At 33.2% G+C, this 27,226-nt stretch overlaps 1 protein-coding gene across 3 annotated transcripts in view; it reads left to right on the forward strand.

Annotated features, from left to right (window-relative positions):
• The window catches only part of ADK (adenosine kinase), a 450,870-nt gene that overhangs the window by 355,933 nt on the left and 67,711 nt on the right, over positions 1-27,226 (forward strand). For all 3 annotated transcript variants that reach the window (XM_039872158.1, XM_039872157.1, XM_039872159.1), the window contains exons 8-9: positions 11,863-11,898; positions 19,989-20,103. In XM_039872158.1, coding sequence (XP_039728092.1) covers positions 11,863-11,898; positions 19,989-20,103 — 151 coding nt within the window. The remainder of the gene's footprint in view (positions 1-11,862; positions 11,899-19,988; positions 20,104-27,226) is intronic.

Here is a 27,226-nt window from a genome sequence, read left to right on the forward strand (position 1 = left end):
AGCAAATGAAGAGTTGTTGGCAATACAAAGAAATTTTGAGAGGGATTGAAATTAAACCTATGAAAGAATAAAAGGAAATAAGTACTCATTTTCATATCTTAAAATAATTGTTCCTAAATTTTCCACTATGCAGAAATCCTTCCCTTGAGAAAAGAGATCAAGTCCTATTCACAAAGGTCAAGATTGGTAACCAACGAAAAAATTTCTGAAATGGATGTAGGTAAAAGTCACTTGTAATACTGTGCGCAATAAGTCAAAATTGTTGTTACAAAATCTCATCTGTTAGCCCAATCACTTTATAATGTTCAGGACAATAAAAATGGCAGTATGTTACTACTTCTGTGCTGTTACCTTCGATTCCCAATGTACTCTTGATACTCAACCTCATCCTTTGATGTGGAGTCTACAAAACACCTAAGATACATAGTAGGATTGGTTAATGTGTTGTCTCAGATTCTAACAAGAGGTTTGAGAGGTAGATAGACAAGTCTTGATTCTAGTTTATAGACTAAAATGATTGGCTCGCATTTTATTATCAAATGCAGTATGAGCTTTTCAGAAGTATTCGCTATCTTTTCAACTTTATCTCTTTTTCATATAGCAAGGGTAGGTGAATCATGCTTTCAATTTAACATTTATTGAATACCTGCTACATCTTTGTTGGGTGTTTTTCTATCACCTTTCTGTGATTATTTTTTTAATAGCCTGACTTGTACATTTGACTGATTTCTTTTTCATAAACATTAGATTTTTTTCCTTTAACTTCTTTGTAGTTTCATTATTGTTGGTTTTTATTTATTTATTTATTTATTTCCTTAAGAGACCTCTGTTGATTGTGACTTCCATAGCTATCCTTGCTACTTCCTGCTGGCCATTGTGAAAATTTTAAGATTGTCTATATTAGACTTGTTTCTAAGGCAGCATTACAATACACTCTGTACATAATTATTGTGAGTCAGCTGTCAGGAAGGAAGAAAAGAATACTGATTATTGGTGATATTTTGGTGGGATGTGTTATATGCATATCCATAGACTAAAATTCTCACCTGGGAGAATTAACTTTTTTTTTCACTAGAGGTAAGATACTAGGTGCTTCTGTTTTACCATATTTTGTTATATTAATAAATTACAACGTGGACCTGTAAGTTTCTTTTTTTTATTGTATCCAGTAATATTTTGGACTGTGAACATTGCTGGGACTTCCAATTCTATTAGTTCTTCTCCCTCAAAAAACCAAGGGACCCAAGAAATAGGGGAGCTTTGAGATACGTTCTGCAGTTAGAGTCAAAACAACTAGAAACTGATGCTCTCTTTTTAACATCTGTATTATTCTGCCATATCTCATACTTTACCCTTGCCACTTTGCTCATAGTAAAGTGTGAAAATAAAAACTATACTCAATGTTTGTCCACTTCTGTGTTTTATATATTGTTTGTTCTCATTTTGTTTTTACCTTATTTTTTAAGAGTTAATTTTACAAGACTTTCAGGCTAGAATAAGGGCCATTTGAAAAGTGAGGTTTATAGTGTCAGTGATTAGCACACCCTGACAACTTGGGAATTACTGTGCATGGCATATGGAATATATAAAGGATATTGTTGCACATTTGAACTAAGAGAAAGAAATTATTAGAAAGGCACTTAACAAGAATACTGATGTCTCCCCATCTGAGACCTTCCTTTCCTGTTTTTGTCTTAATGTTTCGCACTTGTCAGTAATGTTCTCATTGTCCCACCTAAACATGAATCTAAACTGGTTATTTATCTTGTCTTTTATTGTCTTTTTATTAATCTAAGTGATTTGGTTTTTAGTTTTTTTGTTTTCTTGTTTTGTTTTGTTTTGTTTGTTTTTTCCCCAGTGAATGAAGGAAATAAGACCCATCAAAAGATATACATTTTACTTAAGGCTAGCAGGTGAGAGCCTACTCTCCACAGGACCTTCACTGGTGACTCAGTACAGAAGAAAAAAAAAGTCTATTTTGAAATTTGTAATATCCTACTAATACCATAATGCAGGAGATGGCATTGTTCTATTAGTTTTAAACTTTCTCCATAAAAGTCCAGGTAATATGATCTCTGTTGAGCTATTCAACTCTGCTGTGATAGCATGAGTGCAACATAGTATGCAAATGAATGTGCATTGCTGTGTGCAAGTAGAATTTTATTTATAAAACCAGGCGGTGAACTAAATTTATCCTGCAGGCTGCTGACCCCAGGCATAATGTATTGATCATATTGTAGTAGAGCCCTCTGTTGGTTGAAAGAAAGGACCAGAAAAAAAAAAATGGAAAGATTTTATTAGCTATCTAGAGCTTTCTAGTTAATAAGACAAAAAGCAAGAAAATGATGAAAGTATAGGTTATATTAAGTATTAGAGGGTTTAGAACTGAGTAGAGTTCTTCAGAAGGTTTCAAATATAGATTGTTGGTGAAGTAAGATGTTTATGATTGAGTACAGCAGCTATAAATAAAGAAACTATATCCTTTGTTCAGTAAGATGTAAAAGCAATGTGTGAGATGCTTAAGATAAATTGTTAATCTATCTTGTCTTTGCTCTGATAGATAAGCCTTTTTAACCAATAAATAGAGATTTGTTGAACGTGCCAAAATATTTTAGGATCTATACTTTAAGATGGATCCACACTGAGCTTCTGCTGGAAATAATGAAGAAATAAGGCTAGATTTATCTTCCCTCCATAAATAATGTAAAACCAGACCAAAAAAATAGAACAACAGTTTCCATATACTATACAACAGGCAGCACAGGAGGGTGATCCCTGCGAGAAGGGAAACAAATGAGGGAATCCTCACAATTGCCATAGCATTCTGCTTAAACAGAGTTTCCAGTATGCAGTAAAAGAAGGGGGATTCCAAACCCAGTGGTCCAACTGAATTGAAACAGAGTTAAGAATTTAAGAAGGCCAAGGTGACTAGAATTTGCAAGAGAGAGTACCAGAGAAGAGAGAGCTACATAGAGACAGAGCATACATACACTAAATATCTGCAGAGGGTCCTCTGGAGTCTTCAGCTGAATACTGATCAGCACATGTATGTGAGAAAATTATTCAAGGCCAAGGTTAAAACCTTGGCAGAGTATTCCCCAAACTCACACAAGGCCAATAATAGTTTATGTCTCCAATAGCCAGAGTGGAGAAATCTCTAATAAATGGAACATTTTATTTAGAACATTTTATTTAGTAATGTCAGAAAGATATTAACATCAATAGGATACCAAATTAGCTCTAGATTAAAGGCTACTCTCATCTCACCCAACAAAGCTTGAAAATAGCCTGGAAAGGATTAGACTGTTTCCAGGTAACCTAATTGGACTTCAGAATAAACCTCAAAAATATAGAAAGAAACACAAAAAATCCAGGACCCAAAAGCATTAAATTTATAATTTCTAGCATCCAGTAAAAAATTATCAGGTGTGCAAAGAAGCAGGAAAATAAAACCTATAATGAGGAAAAACATCAATCAATAGAAATGGATTCAAAAATGGCACAGATATTAGAATTAGTTGACAAGGATTAGCATTTCTAAATATATTCTATATTTCAAGAAGGTAAAGGAAAGCATAAGCCCATTAAGGAGAGATGTGGGAAAAAATTTTAAAAGATCCTATATCTACAGACGAAAAATGTGTTGAATGAAATTAGACACTGAAGAAGAAAAAAATAGTAATTAGCGATCTTGAAGACATAGCAGTAGAAGCTATTCAAAATTAAGCACTGAGAGGGAAAGAAACTTCGAAATCAAACAGTAACAAACTTGTGACAACCTCAAGTATATATATTTGGAGTCTGTGGGAGAGAGAGAGAGGACAGAGAAATATTTTAGTTATAAAGGCTGAAAATATTCTAAATTTGATAAAATCTATAAACCCACATATCCAGGATGTTCAAGGAACATCATCAAATTACGTTAAATCAATGATAAAGAAAAAAATCTTAAAAGCAGCCAGTTTTTTTAAAGATACATTTATATACAGAGGAACAAAAATAAGAATGGCAGCAGTCTTATCATCTGAAAAAAAAACACAAAGTAGACCATGGAGTACTGAGAGAAAAAAAATTGTTGACCTAGGATTCTATACCCAGCAGAAATATCTTTGAAAACAGAAAATGAAATACTTTTTCAGACATATAAAAGCTGAAAGAATTCATCAGTAGCTGACCAACACAGACAATTCGAAAAGCCTCAGATCCAAATGCTAGCTATAACAATTACCTGCTCTGTGGTCTTGGACATACTTTAATCTCTTTGAATCTTCAGATTTTCATCTGTGAAATGTAAAAAATACCTATTTTATGTGATTTCTATGATGAATAAAATCAAATGATAAAGAAAATCAACATTTGTTGAGTGCCTCCTTTGTGTCAAGCACATGTTACGTCATTAAAAATGAAAATAAAATACCCAATAAGAGGACTACTGCCCTGAGAATTTCTTATGCTATTATCTCTTTTATTGAAAACTGAAAAACTTGAGTTCTAGAAGTTAGCCTGAATAGCTATTCAATCAAATTTTGATGAATTAAATTTTTTTTCTAACTTTTCCTTAGTTACCACCATTAAATATGTTTAAAGGTGGGAATGAACATCTCTCCTTCCTAGAATACACATCTCAGCTAATAAATTACTTTGTGAAAGGGTTAAATATATTCGAAACTAAACCTAATTTTTTTGGCTTGTGTTTTGGCTGCCTAATGTTCTTTTCAGTCACATTTATTGAAGTATAATTTATATACTGTCTATCTAATTTTTATTATAAACCTATTGGATAGGGGCCATGAGTGTCTTTATAGCTTATACATTGCCCCACAGATTTTTTTGGCACTCAATAAATGTTAAATAATATTTCTATTCAGTATTCTGCAGACAGGAAGCATATGGTAATAAATGTCACAGCACAGATTGAAAATCTCCAAAAAGTTGTATGTTATATTCCTTGGAAAAGCCAGTACAGATATTTTCGTGAATGAAATTTATTTTTTAAAAGGGCTCCCAGGCTCATATTTTACTTAACGATTTTCTCTAGTCTTCATTTACTTTATTTACAAATTAAAAACTTTTCCTTATTAGAAATAGTATATTGAAAATAGTATAACACTAATGCAGTCCCATAAGAAAGTATATAAATGATTTTGTAGAGAGCATAAAGAAAAGGTAATTCATAGAAAGACAGCATGAGGAAAAATTTAGAGGCTTAAGTAACATCTTTTGTGATATATTGTATAAAAAGAAATAAACATTAAATATTAAATATCAGCATGACTTAGAGGTTTAACAATACTTAAATATCTTACTCTAATCTCAGTAAGATACCATCGCTTCCCAATAACAAAAGACATTGTAAATTAAAACTAAACTTGATGCCAAAAAATGAATTTCTTGCAAAAGATAATATATCCCAGTTTATCAGTGTCGAAGAAATGGTTAACCACAATCAATTATACAAAACTATTTAGATAGTATGTATCTAAATTACCTTTTCATATTTGCTCACCCTGTGATCGATCTATTGACCATGCTTTGATTCTGTGAGGATTTTTTTAAGGATTAACATAATCTGAATGAGAAAATATCTGAATTTGGCTGTGTTACTAAGTCTTGGGTTCTTCATATATAATATGTGGATAGAGAATCCAGGCATAGTTTAGCTTGGTGCCTCTGACTCAGAGTTTTTCATAAGACTATCATCAAGATGTCAGCCAGGGCTGTAGTCATATCGCTGGTAAGAGAGGTTTTACTTCCAAACTCTCTCGCGTGGTTATTGGCAAGCCTCAGATCCTCACTGGTTGTTAGTCATGGGCTTCTCCATAGAGGTACTCACAACATGTAAGCTTATTTCCTCTAGAGTGAGTGCTGAGAGAGAGCACGTAAGCAAGGGGATGGTTGAACAAGACATCACTTTTGTCATATATTTATTAGAAGCAAATCACTAGGTCCAGCCTAGTGATAGACTGGAGGAGGAAATTGTATAAGGATTTGAATACTAGCAGTCAGGGATCATGGGGAGCCTGTTTAAAGGCTGCCTACTACGCATACGATCCACAGATAGGACAAATCATTGAATGTACTCTGGTTATCTGGAACTTATTTCTTTATCCAGAGATCTTACTGAGAACTTGAATTCAATAGGCAAAATGACTTTACAGTTTCGCATTAAATATTTCATTTATTCCTAGCAACAGTCCAGCGAAATAAGTATTGTTGGCCTCAATTTCATTGACATAAACTGATACACCGAGAGACTTGCTCAAGATTACATAACAGGTGAACTGTAAAATTGTGATCTTTAGCACAGGTCTTCTAACTCTAGGCCCTGTACTCTTTTTGTTTGCCTGTAACTGCCTCCTGACCACTACTATCTTGCATTTAAAACCTTTCAAAGAGAGCGTTATCCATCTCAATGTGTACTAATATATGGATTTTATGTTATATATAGAGATGTTTATACATAGATTTATAGAGAGCAAGCAAGACAGATAACATTCTGCTTTAGGCTCTCATTTATACTACGCCATTCAAATATTATTGAGTCAAAGTTTAATGCCATTGTAAGATCTGCAACAGCTGTAGCAGTGAAATAGTATCTGTTATCGTAAAACTATACTTCTGGGTTAAAAACTTGTTGTATAGAGAGATGAACAAACAAAACAACAGAACTGTTTTGGTGTCTCCATTCCCCTTGGGCTTTTCCCAAAGCTCTAGAATCATATGAGCTGAGTAAGGACCGTGGGGATTCGCAGTGAATTTTCTGCTTCCTCCTTGCATTGGAGAAAAAGTAGTTTGTTTTGGATGAATGGCTTTCTCTCTATGGATAGTCAAAAGTTACCTTTCTTTGGTCCTAAGTTGGACCTTCTCCCTTTTTGCTTCAGTTCATGAAGTTTTAGCCTCTGCCCAGGAATCCTCATGTCTGAGATTACAGAGTAAAGTGGTATAACATAAGCAAGCAGATAATAGTTCTGTGTTCGGTAGTTCAGACCAGGAAATGGGAAGGCAAGGGTTATAAGCTATGGTAGTGGTGGTACTTAGTTTATACCTTTCAGATCACCCTGGAAAAAGAGAGGTGAATTTTTTAAAAGGCATTTGCTACTTTCTCAAAATAACTTTGTGGTGTGGTAAGCAGGAACATAGAAAACTACCTTTCTTAACAGAAGCAAAATAATAGCTACTACAACTAATTAAGTGAATTTGGCAATCGAGGATACAAGGTCAATATACAGGAATCATTTATATTTCTGTAAAACTGGAAATAAATCATTGAAATTGAAATAAGACTATGGATGTTATGGTTTTAGTTTAATATCAATTACAAATAATTCTACTTTATAAATTAAAACTGGGATGTTATCAGACAAAATGTAAAGAAAATAGGTTTCTCCTCAATCGAATGCAGTAGTTCTCCTTATCTGAGGAGGGTATGTTCCAAGACCCCCGATTGATGCCTGAAACCATGGATAATATCAAACATATATACTATATAATATATACTGTTTTTTTCCTATACATACATACCTCCATCAGGTTTAATATATAAATTAGACATAGTAAGATTATTAATAATAACTAATAAGATATAACAGTTATAATAATATTACTTTAATAACAGCTATGTGAATGTGGTATTGTTAAGTAAAATAAGCATTACTTGAATGCAAGCACTGCAATACTGTGGCAGTTAATCTGATAATTAAGATGACTACCAAGTAATTAATCGGCAAGTAGCCTATACACGATGGATAAGCTGGACAAAGGGATTGGATGGTGCAGGATGGTGTAAAGTTTCATCATGCTACTCAGAATGGTGCTCAGTTTGAAACTTAAGAATTTTTTAATTCTGAAATTTTTCATTTAATATTTTTAGACTGCCCATTGACCATGTGTAACTGAAACCACAGAAAGCTAAACCGTGGGTAAGCGGGGAACTACTATAAAGGAAATATTTGTCTTTCATATATATACATAAACAAGCACTTAAGTTTCTCCATTCTTAAAAAAAAAAATCTAACATAAAAAAAAAGGAAAAAAAAGTTTCTCCATTCTTTCCTATATAATCTGAGGATGTGCTTTTAAAGAGTGGCTTGCTAATCCCTTTATCTAGGCTCTTAATGTAAATGTCCCAGGTTTTCATTAACCATGAATTTCATCTTTTTTTAAAAACCTCCACTCAAAAAAAACTATACTTGGTTATTGTTTCACTAGCACCTTTTTTAGCCTGATTGGTGAAGCAGCAAGCCTACTGCAAACCCTAAATAGCGTGGTGTAGCTGAGAGTCTAAGACTTTAATTATATGTCATTTTATTCACAACACTCAATTCTAGGAAGGAAAAAATGACTTTGTTGTTGTAAAAGACATATTATGTGAGTATCATTCATTGTAAACCAGAAATGATACTGTATGATAGCATAGATGACAGTGGGAACTGATTCTAAAATGTGACCTGAGAAACTGAATAATAGTGAAAGTTATCAAAATGGAAAGAAGTATTAATGTGAAATCCCGCCTTCTCTAAAGTACTTTTTCCTGGCCTGTTTGATTTTGCTTTTGTTGCTTGTCATGCATGAATGAAAGTGCTACTCTCTCAGGGGAGCAGGAAAGCTTCTGTGTCAGTTGTTTATTTCCTTAATCTCTCCTCCTTTGTGATTTTTGATGTCAGATCTAAAATGGAAAGCCTGTAAATATAATGATTATCACATGGATAATCACCTGCATTAGGAACCGCCCTGCTTCTCTATTCTAACCTTAGCTGTTCTCCACATGTCACATCCACTCTGTGGTTGGATTTTAACCTGACTGCTTCATTAGATTTGTGAAACTCAGTACGTGGCGCCCTGGGCAGCACAGATGGGGACTTGCTTGTTTTCTTTTCTCACTTTTACTGCAAAGGCACACTAAAAAGTCCTTTTCAATTTAGTGTGATCAGTTCACTTGGAATTACCCCTGATATTTGGAATGTGCCTTACTCTTCTGCCCACCATGTATGCCCCTTTTTTCTTCCCTACTTTATGACTTAATGCTTTTTCTTTCTGCCATTCTACGCAGTGAATCTGAGGACTAAAATTCTGCTTAAAATTCTTCTGGGTCAGACTGTGCCCTATATTGTTTTATTTGTTTTGCTGAGAGGGAAAAATAAATGTTCCGTCGATGTATCTGCAGACACCTTCAGATCAGAGGTTAGCTGTGGGAAAGTCTGCAGTGATGTGAGCCATCTGCCTTCTCTAATGGAGCGACTAGGGGCACCAGTCCAAGATCAAAGGAGGAAGGTGGGAGGAAGTTACAAGATAAGATCTTTTTAGCCATAGAGCAAGTGCTTAGCTTTTCAGTGATAGGGCACAGTTTTGCAAACCTGTGTGAGGGCGCTCTAAAATAGAAAATTGAGTTGACTTTTCTTCAGCATGTCCTTTCTCAGTCAGAAATATGCTGGCACTTGGGATAGTTTACAGACGGGGAAGTGTCCTAGGGCCTGGTTTCCTTAAAGAATAGCAATCTGACATTTCTATGTGTATCTTGCAATTAGTCAGTTCTACTTTACCATAACCGATCACAGTTAATTGCTGCTTAGATTTCTATGAGCAAAACTAGACATTAAAAAAGCAATAAAACTACTATATGTGAACTTTGAGTTTTTGTGTCTTAGTGCAATTTTAGTCATACTGATTCTTCACACTCTGTAATTCTTTCATGCCTCTGAAAGTTCCTTATAAATAAGTGGTTCCGGCTGAGCTTTTCAGTTATCTTTTTCATATAAGAATTAGCTTGGTTAATTCTTGAATAGGACAGCTTGGAAAAATGCTACCTTGATATCTTTTGTACCAATATTACTGACTAGGTGGTAGACATAGTTCTATTGTAAATAAATTGTCAAAGAGGCTAACCTTGCTTGCACCAATTGTCAAGATCATAATTGAGTTTTTTAATTTAATCTACATTACCAAGGCTAACTCGATCAGCCTATGCTTCTCTAGTGAACAACCTAAGGAGTTGTACTTTCAGTTCATCACTTTCTATTAACTTCCATGTTCAGCTGTAATCATCTGTTTCAGCCTTTTTAAACCCTCAAAATGGTTCTTTAAATCTTTGTTATTAGTGTATTGGATCATAAGTACATACTTACTTTTCTCCCCAGTATTTTCTTTAACATGTAGATAGTACCCAAATTTGTGCTAGAGACATCGACTGTACTTTCTGCCTTACATGGTTGGGTACAGCAGTCGTTTTCGTTGGGTTGGATCTGCTCACTACTCGGGCTCAAATCCCATCCTTCTATTAATATCTCTTGGCAAAGATAATTCTGGAGGAATGTAAGTTAAGATGTAGAGGCTCTTGACAGTTGTCTGCAGTTTTTTTCATTTTCAAGGGGGAAGTGGAGTCGAAAAGTAATATTGCCTCCATTTTCTGTATCAGTCCTAAAATTAAAATATAGGCACAAAGCAAAGGGTAAAAAAAAGGAAAAGATTTAGTTGCACAGATGTGTTTTTGTCATTTGATAGCCTGTTATTAGAGCATTAGGGTATATAATAATGTTCATCAGATTGTACCCTTAATATATTTAATATCTAGAAAAACATTGTGTATTAAAAAACTTAAATGATCTTATTTAATGTTCAACTTTTGTTACCCTGTCATCTTATATCAAAGGAAAAGAGGGGTTTGTTTGGATTGCTTTTTATAGTAATTTCAAATAGACAAAAAATGGAAATACTAAACATGTCTAGATTTAAAAGTTAATGTTTTGCCATTTTTGCTTCACTTTAATTTTTTTTTAAGACTTCTAGAGTTAATTACATATATCATGCCATTTTATCCCTAAATACTTCAGGATTAACTACTAAAACTTAAGGACATTTTTCTTACCAAATTGATGACTCTTGATCTTATCTTATTCCCATTTCATATCCAAATTTCTCCAGTTGTCCCAAAAATGTCTTACATAGCTGATTTGTTCAAAACATTTTTCCCCTCCCCACTTTATCATGACATCGACGTTTTGAGGAGACCAAGCTCTTTTTCGTGTAGGACATCCTACCTTATGAAGTGTCCATTTGCTTTCTCAGTGTATCATTGAATTTGTTTCTCCTATCCTCCATGTTTTCTGTAGACTGCAAGTTCTTGAATTAAAGTTTTGATGAGTTTATTTAAAAAATTGTTTTGTCAGAAAACTTTATATGTGATGCTGTGTAGTTTATACTGCATCATCACAGGAGGTACGGAATATTTGGTGATCCCACCATTAATGATAAGTGATAGGATTGATCTCTGGGTTAAGGTAATGATGGCAGCTTGATCCTTCTATTATAAAGTTATACTTTACTCCCTGCGACCAACATGTAATCTGTGATGTTTTGATTCCATGAAATACCCAGTTTGCCATCATCTTTTCACCTAATGAATTTAGCATCCATTCACGACCCTTGCCAAATAAATCTCATTAGAGATTACAAAGTAGTGATTTTTCTGAATCTATACATTTACTAGCAGGCATTCTTCTCTACAGAAGAGCTTTCTGAAAGGTATTGTTTTAATTAAAAACATAACCACCAGCATGTTCCTTAGGTTTCAAATGATTGTCTTTCTTTTTTGGGGTCAAAACACCTGAACTCATTGTGACAGCTACAGTAAAAACATGTACTACATCTTCTTTATTCCAACTTGTGAAGTGTGTTGACATTATGCTGCCCTTTTTTTTATACCAAGGAAAAAAGAAATCTTTTTTGGTGTAAGAATAAAAATTGAACTATGCGGGTATATTGAGATAATTGTGTAAAAAAAGAGACTGTTTGAATGAGTTTCAAAATGGACTATTTCTTCATTACCTAGCACTTTATAATTAACTGTTCTTTTTTTTTTTATTTCAGGAAGCTGCCACTTTTGCTAGAGAGCAAGGCTTTGAGGTGAGTTAACCCACAATTGCACACTAAACAGATCCTAAAGGTTTTTTCTAGCTGATAATGAAGTTCTTTTGGACAGTGATTGATGTGCTATTATACTCTCAGAGCCTCGCAGCAGTTGCCATGGAAACTTGGCAGTCGTCATGGTTTCTTTGTTCTGCCAGCACAGTGTTATGACGCACTCTGCTAGGTCTGCACCCAACATCGCCTACAGATGTTATTTATTGAATTTTGAAAAGCCTCTTGGGAAGCCAAGAGGTTGGGCACGGTTTCAAGCTGCCTCTGCAGATATGGGGCCTGTCAGTTTGTTCAGTTAAAAAGCTACCTCATTAGCTGCATTACATTTTATAAAGATTCACTGCTAAAGCAGTGGTGAAGCAAGACTAAATAGTGAAATATAATGTCGTTTAAATAATTTCAACCCCACCACACGTAGATTATCATTATGCAAATTAATTTCCAAAAGGTTGTACTTAACAGTTGTTAGGAACTGATTCATTTAAATCTTGCTCATATAAACTTCCTGTTTGAATCTTGTTTTATTCTTCTTGGGGGTGTGGGGAGATGGGAGAGTTCATTAAAACACATATAAATTTTCTGAAATTAAATATCGATAATTGGCTTTAATTTCCAGATCCTGATTTTGTTTTTCTGATACAAGTGTTATTCTGTCAAGATTCAAAACTCCATGTGGTTTTTGTTGGCAAAATTAACAGACAAAACCATGTTTTTATCTATAGACTATCACCTTCTAATCAATTGTTAGAAAACACTGAACCCAGGTTAATTGATGAAATTAACTGTTTATGAGTTTTATGATTATCATATTTATTGAGCCAGCACTATGTAGAATGCTGTGTTCTATACCACAACTTGGAATGTAGCACAGTAGTTATTTTTATAAAATTTAATCTGACTAGAGCTGAATATAGAAACGCTTTATTTGCATACTCAGTATCGTCTATCATCTACAGAAGCTGTGAGCATTGAATGGATATATTATTAAGCTCACTTTGAACTTTTTAGAGAAAGGTGTATGAATTTGTGATGGAACTGTTATTTAAATATACGAAAGGTGGATTCATTATTGAGCAACAAAGTAATACACATGCATGTTATCCATGGCATAGGACTTGACAACCATAGAGCTTCCTCTTCTTGGAGGAAGACAGTGAGCATGTGGTGTAAGTATTCTAGTCTCAAGATTCTATGAAAAAATATATCAGGGTAGAAAACCTTGCCTCATAATACTTGATTATGGAAACTACAATAATTTCTTTGAAATTTGCTTTTTACTATATGTATTCTCATGAATATAGGGTTGAGTCACAGGTAGAAGAAATAAAGATTTCCAAGTATTTATTTACCTAATTTAAATTTTGCTTTGTAATTTCCCAAAATGGCAATTCATATACAAGACTAATGTAATTGGGTGAATATTCAACTTAAAAGTCAAATGTTTTGATCATGAGAATATAAGTAAATATTTTCATTCATTTTTAAAAGTTTCACTGATGTTAAATTTTAATGTTAAGAATTGATATTCTCTGTTGTTATATCAATTCTTCACAAATAAAATATTGTAGAACATAAATTTTTATCCTGTTTTCTATACTAACACAAAAAAATGTATTTTGATTCTAGAAAATAACCAAATTTATAGATGATTAGAAATATAACCAGTTACATAACAAGTGATCATGATTCTGTCGTACCTAGAAAATAATTTTTAAAAAATAGTTTCTTAAGGCTAATTCATACTTTTATTGACCCCATGAGCTACATTCTTTGGGTATGCCTGGTTTAAATTCAGTCTTAGCAACAAACTACTTTTTCTATTTTCTGCTAACCAGCACCATATTAACACTTCCATTAGTTTTTACATATTGAATCTAAACTTGTTTCTTTTTACCATAAATCTGTCATAATTGATTATAGCATATAAAACAATTGGGTTATAATGGTATACATCATCTCCTGACATAGCTAAACTACTCTGTTGGTTTGAATCTTGGTATTTTAAAAAATCAAACAAAAATCACTATCTTAACAGTTTAAGGTCTATGGAAGTGTGTCAGTCAGTGCCCTCAAGTCTAGTGTGACAAAATAGACAGTATCTGCATTTTATCACTCTCAACTTTAATTTTACCTCTAAATTTTGAGCATGAATAAGGGGGGAAAATGAAAAGATTAAAAAAGGAAAGTTGAGCATTTTTTTCTTCCCACCCGCTTGGCCATCTTACACTCATATTCTGTTGTATATCCCAGTTCCCAAAGCCGCTGAGTATTGCCATTAGTGATCTGTCTGCTAACAGACCAATCCAGATGCCTCTAAAAATAACTAGTGTTTATTCATCAGGAAGTATCCTCTGAGGCATTGTTTATGATATTCTGGTTAGCTTCTCTGCAAATTTTAGATAATCTTTCTTTTAAAAAAAATATTTAATCTTTAAAATGAATTGGGTAATTTTCAGTAAGAAGAGGCAGCTCAGGAGGGCACTGGAGAATGAGATAAAAACTGAAGCTGGGCAGAGCACAAAGCAGAAGAGAGAGGATTTTTTTATATATATAGGTGATAGAAAATTGCACAGTGCCTGATTTAAATGACAGACCTGCTAAGAATTTAAAATGACAATTCTTGGGGTAAAAAGTTTCGTGAGGCCTTTTATTATTCTGGAAAGTCAGTTCAGACTGCAATGTGTTTTTAAATCTACTTTATCTTGAACTGAGCTGATTAAAGGTTTGTATTTTTAGAACGTAACTAAAAATAAGGTACTTAAAAGCATGTTTCATTATGAAGCCTTTTAAAAGCTGTATCAAAAATTTATTTAAATTAAAGTAAATACAAATATTCTTTGTATTTTCATTCTCTGTGCAAGAGTATGTGCCAGACGATGAAGAGAATTCATACTTTCTCTGCTGAATTATTTATTCATTTTTATTCGAAGCAACAAATTTTAACTTCCTTGTTTTATATGTCTAAGATATAATACTTCTGACTTCAGAGGAAACAAATCAATCCTTGTCTCTTTTCCAGCTTTCTCCGCAGACCCTGATTCTACTCAGAGGATTCCAGACTTGTAGTCTTTCTCTGACTAGTAATGACTCTATCTTACACGACTGAGAGAGAAAAATATTGAATCGTGCTAGCCAATACAGCACCCACTAACCACGCATGGCTATTTAAATTGAAACTTATTGATATTAAATACAATTTAAAATTCAGTTCCTCTATCTCGCTAGGCACATTTCAAGTGCGCTGTAGCCTATAAAGCTAGATACTACCACTTTGGACAGTGCAGATATAAAACATATACCTCAGAGAGTGTTCCACTGATCAGCATGGGATAGAAAATCCCCAGGGAGTGTTCAGGAGCTGTTGATTCCCAAAGAATTCTTCAGGATTTTTCTAAAGTTTCTGTGTTCCTCACAAATGTAAAGAATACAATGAATATCACCCAGAGTTTCTGGAAATAAGATGCTAAGTCAGGTCCTACTGGTTAAGATAGTACAATGCTGTTTTCCCAGGTTACTATGTCCCAAAAGAGGACAGTTTTAAAACATTAAGGGAAAGAGAAAAATTAGTCTTCCAGTTCTCTTCATTTAATCATTTATTCATTCAACAAATATATACTACTGAGTACTAGCTATGTACCTAACATACCTAACACTTTGATAGACCCTGAAGGCAAGGCAGAAATGACCAGAGAGTGCACCGTGAAAGAGAACATGGGAGCGGTTCCTATTTTGGATACGATGGTCATGAAACAACTCTCTGAGGAAGTAAAAACTGAAAACTACATTATCTAGCTATGACAGAAAAAAAAAAGCGAAACAGGGAAACAAATTTCAAACAAAAGGAGCAAGAGTAGAAAGGCCCCCAAATAAGAAAGAGCATAATATACTATGTACCTCCAAGAACTGACAGAAGGCCAATGTGTCTGGAATGGAGTGAGTAAGGAGGAAGGAAGTATGAGATAAGACTGGAGAGTGACACATCATATCAACACCATAATTATTATAGGAGTTTCTATTTAGAAAACAAAACAATATGGTCTGGTTAGGTGGGGCAATGTGTAGGAACATCACAATTGGTATTCTGTAGGTGTAGATAGTTATACTGTGGTTTAACATTTGCATTACCAGTTTGTTAGAAATGGAATTAGAAGAGTATACTCTTTAATTTGGAAGACAATGCTAAATTTAAGAGGTGTAATCACCAGTGACAATAAAAGCATAATTTAACATTTATAAAATACTCCATAGTTTATAAAACCTTATTCCACATTTCATTAATTCATTTAATATTCACACAAATCTTTGAGGATACATAGGCCATGTATTGCCATGTAAATTCAAAAAATAAAAAATAGGCTACGTGACTTGTACAAGGTACAAGCTAATACATAATGGAGCCAGAACCAGAGCTCAGCTCTCTGAGTTCAGTACTCTTTCTTATATAAACTACACATCTTTCTCTCTCATACTCTAATGTGTTGGAAGAGGAGGCTAGATTTCCAAATGACCTTGGAAAATGAGAAATATTTTGAAATTCAAAATATTGATATTCACTAGGGTAAAATACAAGCCAGAATAATTAGGAAAAAAATAGCAAACTTAAATACAAGATCAGTAATGACTTATGACTGTAGCAGAAAAATAATTTAGGATGAACATGCTATAGTTTTATGATGACAACAGAAAGCACATTGCTAAAATTCGTAGAAGTAGTTAATCTGTAAGTAGTTTGGAATAGTGGTTAAGAGTGTAATCCCTGGAGTCAGACTTAATGGATGCTAGACCTGGCTTCACCATCTAGTATACTTATGACCTTAGGAAGTTACTTAACCTCTCTGTGACTCAGTTTCCTCATCTGTAAAATGAGGGTGTAGTACTAGTACTTATTACTAGGAGTACTTGAGATTTAATGAGTACTTTAGAGCTATATACATGGCTCTTGGTCTCTGCATCTATAAAATAGGCATATAGTAATAATATTCACTGGCTAGAGAAGTTAGGATTTATTAAGCACTTTAGAGCTATATACACGGCTCATAGCTAAATTGCATGAACTTTCTTCCACTTCTCTCCCATTTCCTTTTTATCCTCCCTTATTATAGACCATAATTGAATTCTCAGTACTCAAAACTCTTGAGGCCCCTTTCTGGAGATTTGAGGGAGACCTCAGGATGTGAAAGTTTTGGAGAGTATTAAAATAATTTTCAGTAGAGGAAGGAAATTAATATTTATTAAGTACTTAGCATGTGCTAAATATTACATTAACCTCTTTCACTTACCTTATTCTCTTTTGCCCTCACAAGTATTTTTAACTCTTTATTTTGAAAAATTTTAGACTTAGAAAATTTGCAAAAATAGTACAAAATTCCCAGATACTTTTCACTTAGCTTCTAATCTTAACATCTTATATAACCAAGGCATAGTGATCAAGTGTACTTGTCAATCATTTTGTAGAATGTCCCTCAACTTGAGATTGTGTGATATTTTCTCATAATTAAGTTGAGGTTATGTATTTTTGCCAGAAATACCACAGAAGTGCTGTGCCCTTCTCAATGCATCATATTAGGGATGTATATGATGTCTTATGACTGGTGATGTTGACCTTGATCACTGAGTTAAGGTGGTGTTTGTAGTTTATCCTCTGTAAAGTTACTGTTTTCTCATTGTAGTTAATATCTTAGGGGCGATATTTTGGAACTATTCAAATATCCTGTTTGCCCACTAATTTTAACATCACTAAATTTGATCACCAAGGTAAAGTGATATCTGTCAATTTTCTCCACTGTGACATAACTACTTTTCCTTTTGTAATGAATAACTATTTTAGGGGGAGATACTTTGAGGCTATGCAAATATCATTATTGTCTTCAAGCTTTTGCCCACTAATTTTAGTTTATTTCTCTCCAGTATATTTTACCATATTTTCTTAGTATTATATATGAGGAAATGGAGCCTCAGAGAGGTTTATTTACCTGCTCAAGGTACACAAATCCAAGTGTGTCATACTCTAAATCCCTAGTAATTTCACTATTCTCTTAAGATAGGTTAGCCCAAGTATAAGGGGAAAGAATCTATTGGCAGGAGGGAGAGAGTAATTACAAAACTAGAAATAGGTAGCTTTGAGAAGACAAAATTGAAGTTTTAAGAAAAGTTTTATACTAGATGAGGATCAACAACTGAGGGCAAGCAATGGCTTCTCAAGGCATAGTAAGATATTTAGATTTGGTGCTCACTGCCCGCTACCCCAAAATGACAGAGGGGTTTTGTATGAACTAGATGTAGATACAAATAGAATAAAATGTAACCATCTGTAAGGATTTATGTTTTATATTTGGAAAGTTTATTTCAATCTTGAATTGCCAGTTTTATAAGATTCGAGACATAAGAAAGTTTTCTTTGATTAGGTTACCGAAACTCCATGAAAAAATATATCTTCGCACACGGTCGGTAGAAGACAATCGTGGAACCTCATTCTTAATTTATTTCTCATACCATGTCGAAGAAAGATCTCTATTTAAAAAAACATCCAGTACATGTGTAAGGTGCTGCTCCCAAGTCGATAAAGTGAATCTATTCCTGGAGTTTGCCTCTTATCTTTATTAAATATGAACTGTACTCAGTCATAAGCAAAAATCCTACAGCAGTAAAAATATATGTTGTAAGGAGATTGGGAGAATTTTAATTAAATATATACATTAATTTGAGAGAGTGAATACATTGTTAATATGGCATTTTTTTGATCCTTTCAGCTGTTACTAGTCATTTGGGTTTTTCTTCTCTTTCTTTTTTTTTTTAACTGGTCATTTCAAATAGTCTATCTCCAAAACTGAGGGAATTTCTTTTCTCATCTTATTCGAGTTCAGGCTTAGTTGTGTTTTAAAATAAGCAACCAAAAGTGTAACAGTCAGCATGTTTGAAAGGTCAGCAGCATTGTCCTACCACAAGTGGCTATTCTTTTCAGAAGCAACAGCCCCCTGGAATTATATCGTGTTAGGTGTAATAGAAGCTTAGCTTCATATATCATCTGTGATTTCTTAAGTATTTCGTGAACAAACAACATAAAAGTATTTCACTAAAGATTGTCATACCTTTAAAAATGTCATGGTTTCTAATGTTGTTTGTAACAATTACGACTTGTCTGACTTGCTTACCTAAATTTTTCTGTCCTATATATCCCAATTAATTTGCTTTATGCCACTCAGATACATTCCCCCTCTGGTATGAGTTTCTCTCTCCATAACTGTTTGGCACATCGCACAGTGATAGAGTACTAACAAGTAAAACCGGGGCAGTTTTAGAAGCCCACTGAAGTCATACATGGATTTTTAAATTATCTAAAATTATTGAGAACATAATTCTAAAAATCCTACCCATAGCTTAAGAGTTAGATTTCAAGTCAATAACATTTATGATGTAAAACTTGGTGGTTGCTTCATACACCTAATGTGAATAATAGCATTGGGTCTTCTAGAATTAATTTGTAAGTTTTTAAACTTTAGCTTTTAAAATAAATTAAGTCTGCAGAAAATGGTTAGCATCTCTTTCATTTTACTTCTTTGAAAAATTTGGCCTTACAACAACTGTGTTATTTCCAGAGTCAACATAATTATGCTCTGTAAACATCTAAAATAATCCAGTATTCTTTTTACAAATCTTTTATTGGAAAATCGAAAACTACTGACTAGATATTTGCTGATATTAAGGAATTAATATTTATTTTTAAAAATAAAATAATTATATGGTTATGTTTAAGTTGTTATCTTTCAGATTTACAGATGACATTATATAATATCTGGGATTTGCTTTAGAATAATATGAAAGGTGCATGGATGAAGATACAGATGAAATAAGATTTATCATAAATTTAAAATGATTACAATTTGATGGTAGGCTCCTGAGAGGTTATTGTACTATTCTATTTACTTTTGTATGTGGTTAAAATTTTTAAATAATAGCTCTTAATAAATGTTCAAGCCTCTGTTATTTTGCATAGGAGAGGCTAAATCCTTAATGTACTAATAAAGCTTTGCTTTATTGCATTGGTTTTGAGATTTTTTTCTCCTTTCTATTAATAGACTGAAGACATTAAAGAGATAGCCAGAAAGACACAAGCTTTGCCAAAGGTGAACTTGAAGAGGCAGCGAGTCGTGATTTTCACCCAAGGGAGTGATGACACTATAATGGCTACAGGTACATGTGCAAACGATGTGTAGATTAATCATTTATAACAATTCTATATTCTTTCTGTTAAAATTCATTCAAAACAATGTTTTTTTTCTTTTTTCTTTTTTTACCACTTTCATTTATTTTGCACATACACACACACACATACACAACCACCAATTTGTTCTCTGTCTATGAGTTCGGGTTTTTTTTAGATTCCACGTGCAAGCGAGATCATACATTATTAGTCTCTCTCTGTCTGACTTATGTCACTTAGCATAATGCCCTCACTGTCTATCCCTATTTTGCAAATGGCAGGTTTTCCTTCTTTTTTATGGCTGAAAGATAGTTCATTTTATATATATGCTACATTTTTTTTTTTTTTATCCCTTCATCCATCAAATGGACCACTTAGGTTGTTTCCATGTTTTGGCTGTTGTAAGTAATACAGCAATGAACATGAGAGTGCAGATATCATTCTGAGTTAGTGTTTTCATTTCCTCCAAGTAAATAACCAGAAGTGGAATTGCTGGATCATATGGTAGTTTTATTTTTAATTTGTTCAGGAAACTCCATATTGTTTTCCATATTTGGTATACCAGTTTACATTTCCACCAGCAGTGCACAGGGTTCCCTTTTCTCCACGTCCTTGTCATCACTTAATTCTTGTCTTTTTGCTAACAGCCACTCCAGCAGGTATGAGGTGATATATCATTGTGGTTTTGATTTGCATTTCCCTGATTATTAATGATATTGAGTACCTTTTCACATACCTGTTGGCCATTTATATATCTTTTTTGAAAAGATGTCTATTGAGATCCTCTGTCTATTTTTTAACTGGATTGTTTATTTTTTTGCTATTGAGTTGTATGAGTTCTTTATAAATCAAATACATGATCTGCATATATTTTCTCCTATTCCATAGGTTGCCCTTTTATTTTGTTGGTGGTTTCCTTTGCTGTACAGAAGTGCTTTTTAGTTTGATGTGGTCTCACTTGTTTGTTTTTGCTCTTGTGGCCTTTGCTTTTGGTTTCAAATCCAAAAAAAATATTTACTGCCAAACCAATGTCAAGGAACTTACCAACCCTGTTTTCTTCTTAGAGTTTTATGGTTTCAGGTCTTACTTTTAAGGCTTTAATCTATTTTAAGGTAATTGTTGTGTATATTGTAAAATAGTAGTCCAGTTTCATTCTTTTGCATGTGGCTGTCCAGTTTACCCAACACCATTTATTGAAGAGACTGTTTTTTCCCCACTGTGTATTTGTGGATCCTTTGTCATAAATTAATTGACCAAAAATGTGTGGGTTTATTTCCAGGCTTTCTAGTCTGTTCCATTGTTCTCTATGTTTGTTTTTATGCCATTACCATACTGTTTTGATTACTATATCTTTATAATATTGTTTGAAACAAGGAAGTGTGAAACTTCCGGTCTTGTTCTTTTTTCTCAAGATAGCTTTGGCTATTCGAGGTCTTTTGTGGCTCCATATAAAATTTAGGATTGTTTGTTCTATTTCTGTGAAAATGTATCTTTTATAGTTTTTTTATTTTAATAAATATACTTACCTTCTATCTTAGTAAAAAAGATTTCATTTTCAAGAAGATGATTTATGAAAATTCAGTTGAGTAAATCCACCTCGGTTTAATTTATTTACTTTAATATTTTAGAGATATTGTCAATCTAGAAATGTCTTTTATGAAAAAAAATAAATTTTAATTACCAAATACCTATGCTCAAATAAAATGAATTTATCCAACTATGAACAAATAAAATCCAGAAGTAAGTTACTTCCTCAGTTTTAAATTTGAAGAAGAAACCTCACTTCAGTTTTTTTTCAGCCATCTATTTTATAGCACTCATAGTCATAGGAATTTCATCTGGTCAACAAATATTTTATAGATTAAAGTGATTAATATTGTCAATATGATGCTATCTACTATTAAAGCCAAAATACAAACCTTTTAATTCTGCCTGAACCAGTAAGATAAAAACCAATCAGTTAATAATTATTATAAACAGCAATTATTATCTCTGTGTTTATTCAATACTCTGCTGAAATTTCAGGTATGAGCCTTAAAAATCTAACTTGGAAATAAAATTAATATACATCAATATACGAATACAAAGAAATATACTTCTTAGTTATTGGTACAGATTACATGGGTTGTATTGACCCAGAGAAGGAAATCAATAAAGCTTGACAGAAGATGTTATAGTGAATATAAAGTAAATTTTTGTTCAATTAAATATATAAGCCTGAAAAGTGTCAAAGGAGAAATTACTGTCAAATTTGGGGGAGTAGGTACCCTAGGATTAATTCATTCCAACTTTTTTAGAATTGTCAAAAGCAAGATTCAGAGATTTACTTCAAAAAACATTTGTCTCAAAATAATTCAGTGAGTGGCAAATAGTGAAGTGGGGTTACAGATGAAATGAGATTCATCATGAATTAATAATTGTGGAAACTGAGTGATGGGTATATGGGGGTTGGCCATTATGCTATTACCTCCACTTATGTATATGTTTAAAATTTTCCATAATTAAAAGTATAAGAAACAGAAAGATAGAAAAGTAAAAATTAATTTTTCAAATAAGATTCAGAGATATTAAGTTTTATTTCTATTATATCTTGGTTTTCCCAAGATGTATTGATATCCTTGCTAAGCCTTGAATTCTAGGAAAGATTTAAAGAGAGGAGGGCAATCCAGTCAAAGAGGATCGTGTGAGAACAGGCACCAGGTACTGTATAATGCTTTATTTTTTGTGACACGGAAAGCCAGCATGTTAATTTGTACAAGAGAGAAAATAAATAAGTCATGAAAAGATATCCCTGCATTGATAAATATCTGAGTTGCTGTATTCCTGTAATATACTTACTATAGTCTGTGCCCTATTCCTGTCTTAGCAATAAACACCATTTGGAAAAGTGAAAAACATGCAGACTTCGTATTTTATAGAAACTGTCGTACTGCCTTCAGAGTCATAAAATGTTGTTTGGTTGTTCTTTATGGAGGCTTTTATTTTCAGGCTTTATTCTAGATATACATATTGTACCAGTGTCTTCTTCATTGTGAATTTGCACAAATTTCGCAAAATTGAAACCTTTAAAATTAGCCTTCCCTTCCTGTGACTGAATTTCCTTATCAACTCATTTTGTTCTTTATTAAATGTATTAAACCATTCTTAGGAATGCTAATCAGTAGGAATTTATTTGAGGAAAGACACTGGCTAATCTTTGCTGTTTCTACTATATGAAAATGAACTTAAATTAGAGGATGCACTATATCTGCAATGCATGATAAATACAAGATGGATAGAGAATCTGTTCAGTGGTGTCAGCTACAAAAGCAAACATGATAAATGTTAATGCAGTTTTGAGCCCTGGGATAAGCTATTCAGTGCACAAGCATAGCTGAATCTCTTTGCTATGTTGTTATTCATGGCAGCCAAATAAATGTCAATAATAAAAGAGAATTAAAGATTTTCATTTCCCAGAGGCAATCCTCTAATATGGCTTGATCTTTCATTTCATTTGTAATTCGTTCTCATGTCAGGATGCAATCATTCGCCAGGCTCTGGGTGTCATGTTAAGTCATTTAATAATGATTAAGAACATAAAAATGCTTGGCCTGTGGGGCAATCCACAGAAGAGATGCCAATTTGTTATTGTTTTTTCTTCTTTCCTCTTGAATATGGATCAGCTTTTTTCCACCTCCTAGCATTAAAATACTAATGGAAAATGGGGTCCCTTAATTTACCATAAGTGACATTCCAGAATGGCACAAGGCAGTGCTAACACACTTATTAAAACACTAATTAGGAATCATCGTTCCTTAAACCTCACACTATAGAGTATTTTTAAACGATCAATGCTAAGTTTGTGGCGTTTAGCAATAATATAACAAAATCGGGTTCCTTGATATTTAATTCTAGAGACATTTCTCCTTTTGTGATATGGTATCTATAAACCACTTTTTCTTATTTTATAAATGTAATTCTTTGACTTTCTCTACTCTAAGTTGCCTGTGAATCTTAAGCCTTTTCCACTTACCCTATTTTTTTGGCCATTGCTGTTTTTCAGTTGGGTATGTATCCTCTATATCGAACCCAGTGGTTTTGTCACATATCATTGTTTCATTGCTTGCAGGCTAAATGAATTCCAAGTCTTTGGGGGTTACAGGAGGACCCTCTGGAAAGTAATAAAAGTAAGAGTCTGGGAGTAAAAGACAAGAAAGAAAATGTGATTCTGTTCATTTTGATCCTTTTAATAAATGTTGAATTAACTTGTTAGGTCTGATGAGAGTCAGGTCAAGGAAATCATTTCTGTGTCTATAAACTTTACAAAAACTAAGATTAAAGATTTTCATTATCTACTGGACAGCAGATACTAATGAGGTCTTTATATATGAACATCTTATTATATTAAATATTGTACTGAAAAAATATTGTATACATAAACATATGCATACATATACACATATATACACATATGTTTTTATAGAAGGTTTATATTTCTCCAAGTTTCTGTACTAAATGTGCACTAACAACTAGAAAAACAATAAGAATTTTATTCTAAATTGAAAATGATACATTTCAAACAGTGGTTCTTATGAGAAAATGAAAGAGGTCCATTGGAGAATAAATTGTAGACTTTTCTGAATACTTTCAGAATTCTTTCTGGGCTGTTTGAGTTGTAATTTTACTCAAAGGGAAAAAATAGATTAGGTCAGAGGTTTTCAGCTGGAAGACTGGTACAATTATATCAGAATCACCTAGTGGGCTTTTGGTAAATACAGTCCTACAACACCTTCCCCTCAATCTGATACATCCCTGTGAAGAGTTCAAATACACATCCTCAAGATGTGTGAGAATGGGGATGGTGGAGTCTAGGGGAAAACATGTGTAAGATTGTGTATTTGTTGAAAAAACACTCCCTTAGGAGCAGTTCCTATTCTTCACCTCTCACTTTGAAGACCATTGGATTAGGTGATCTGATAATGTTACCTCAAGTTTTGTGATCCTGTGATATGATGGAAGCAGAACCTTTTAGCAACTAAGCATCTATTACTTCAATAAGACAAGCCTTGATGAATGCTTGTCTTTCTCGTTCAATCACAGAGTATCAAGAACCCATCCACTATGACAGGTAATCTACATATCACTTTAAATAGTTTCCTGCCTTTGAGGAGCTTATTATTTGTGATAGTCACATCATAGTGCCCTTTGTCATTTCATTACGAGTAAATAGGGTTATTGAAGTTACTTGTCCTTATGTTCCTAAATCCTAAAAGAAATTTGTCACCCCATTTGCTAGTTAAGTTTTCGTGTTCTTTGAAAACACTCAGTGCTGTCCATTACTCTACAAGATAAGGTCAGTGTGGTTTGCAATTCTGATAGGCATAAAGCACAGAAAATACAGTAGGAAATGCAAACTATAACGGAAAACAATCTCAGCAGCTTGTAGAATAGTGTCTGCACATCATCACAAGTCCTACTGCTACAAAATGTTATAATAAATCATTTTGAAAATGTTTTCTCTACTACAGCCAAACCAATTTTAAATGATGATCTTGTTAGCATAGGTTGGTGATGGTGTGGATAGAACAGATCAAGTAGCATACTTTTAGAATGTTTGTGTATGGCATTCATAGAAAAAGTTCTTACCAGATGAGATTTTAAAGAATAGATACTTCTTAACTATGAATGTAAGCAACACTAATTAACTATTAATTCATGTTACATTTTTAGATTTTTGTAACTGCAAAGGACAGTGTTATTTATTTAGCCAAGGAGTCAAAAATACTTTAGATTGTTATTTGAAACATATGTGAAACTGTCACATTCCTAACAAAATAATATCTAGGGGGCATGGTTTGTATGGTTTAGTGATCTCACGTCTGTCAAGAAATGAGACTTTTTTCAACTCCCACCTTTCTATCAAAACTAGAAAGCAAAATGGAAGACAGCCTACACTAGGCAAATGTTAGCCCTGTAATAGTATTTCTGAAAAGAACTTTAAGTCAGATTTATTGAGATATAGATTACATAAAGTAAAATACACACATATTTTACTTAGTAACAATGAACAACCACCGTAATCAAAATATAATATATCTTGTATACTTTGTTTTGATGTATAATATGCATACAGAATTGGTACAACTTTTTATTAGGTGAACACATCTTTGTCACTACCACCATATCAAGAAATGGAACACTTCTAGCACTTTAGAAGCCACCTCTTGTGCTCCTTTCCTAATCATTATTCCCACCAAAAGTAACCATTATTTTGGCTTCTTCTGCTAACAATTTTGACTTTTTTTGAAATAGAATCACCCAGTATATAGACTTTTTTTCTTGCTCTTTCCCCATCCTTTTTGAGCATCACTTTACTTTTTAACAATACAAAATTCTCTAAGCTCTTGTATTTTCCCTGCCTTAGTCCTAGAATCAACCATTTCTTCAAATAACCCATGTTCCTTATATTGGCAAATGTTATTTAGACACCCAAATCTGGGTTCTAAGAATGCTCATCACTCTTGAGTATCGTTACTTCTAGGCCCACTTAGCAAATAGATTGGCAATTTATGTATGTATAATAGCCCGTGGATACACACCCATCTATATTTATGTCTATAGCTATCTGTTTACATATGTAAATTCTATGACGTCAAACTGATACCTTTGATTCCAATCTAACAACACAGTGTTCATTCTAGCCTTCTCCCTTTCCTTATTTATAACTTCTTCCTCTGACATTGACAGTTCTGGCTCTAATTACTTAAAATATATTTACTTGTTTATTTCATCCTAAAGTATTTTTTACTTGTTTACCCATGCCCTTGTGAGAAGTACACTTTTTTTTACTAGAGTACAGTGTTCGTTTATAGCTCTTTTTGTCTTTAGCCCTATAATGTCTAGTCAAATACTGTTATCCAAAGTAACTTTAGGTTAGTTCTTTCATTCCATCCACTTCAGTGTGGTTACATTATTCATTTGTAATACAATTAGGTTAATTTGTTAGAGCTTGTATTCCATTTTTGTTTCCTTTCATATCTGTGTTGGTTTTTTTAATAAGTAAAATTCACTCTTTACAATGTCGAGTTCTGTGTGTTTTGACAGATGCATAAGATCATGTAGCCACCGCTATAG

This window comes from Pteropus medius, unplaced genomic scaffold (genome assembly GCF_902729225.1).
Source record: "Pteropus medius unplaced genomic scaffold, Ma_sr-lr_union100, whole genome shotgun sequence".
In the NCBI taxonomy this organism is placed as follows: Eukaryota; Metazoa; Chordata; class Mammalia; order Chiroptera; family Pteropodidae; genus Pteropus; species Pteropus medius.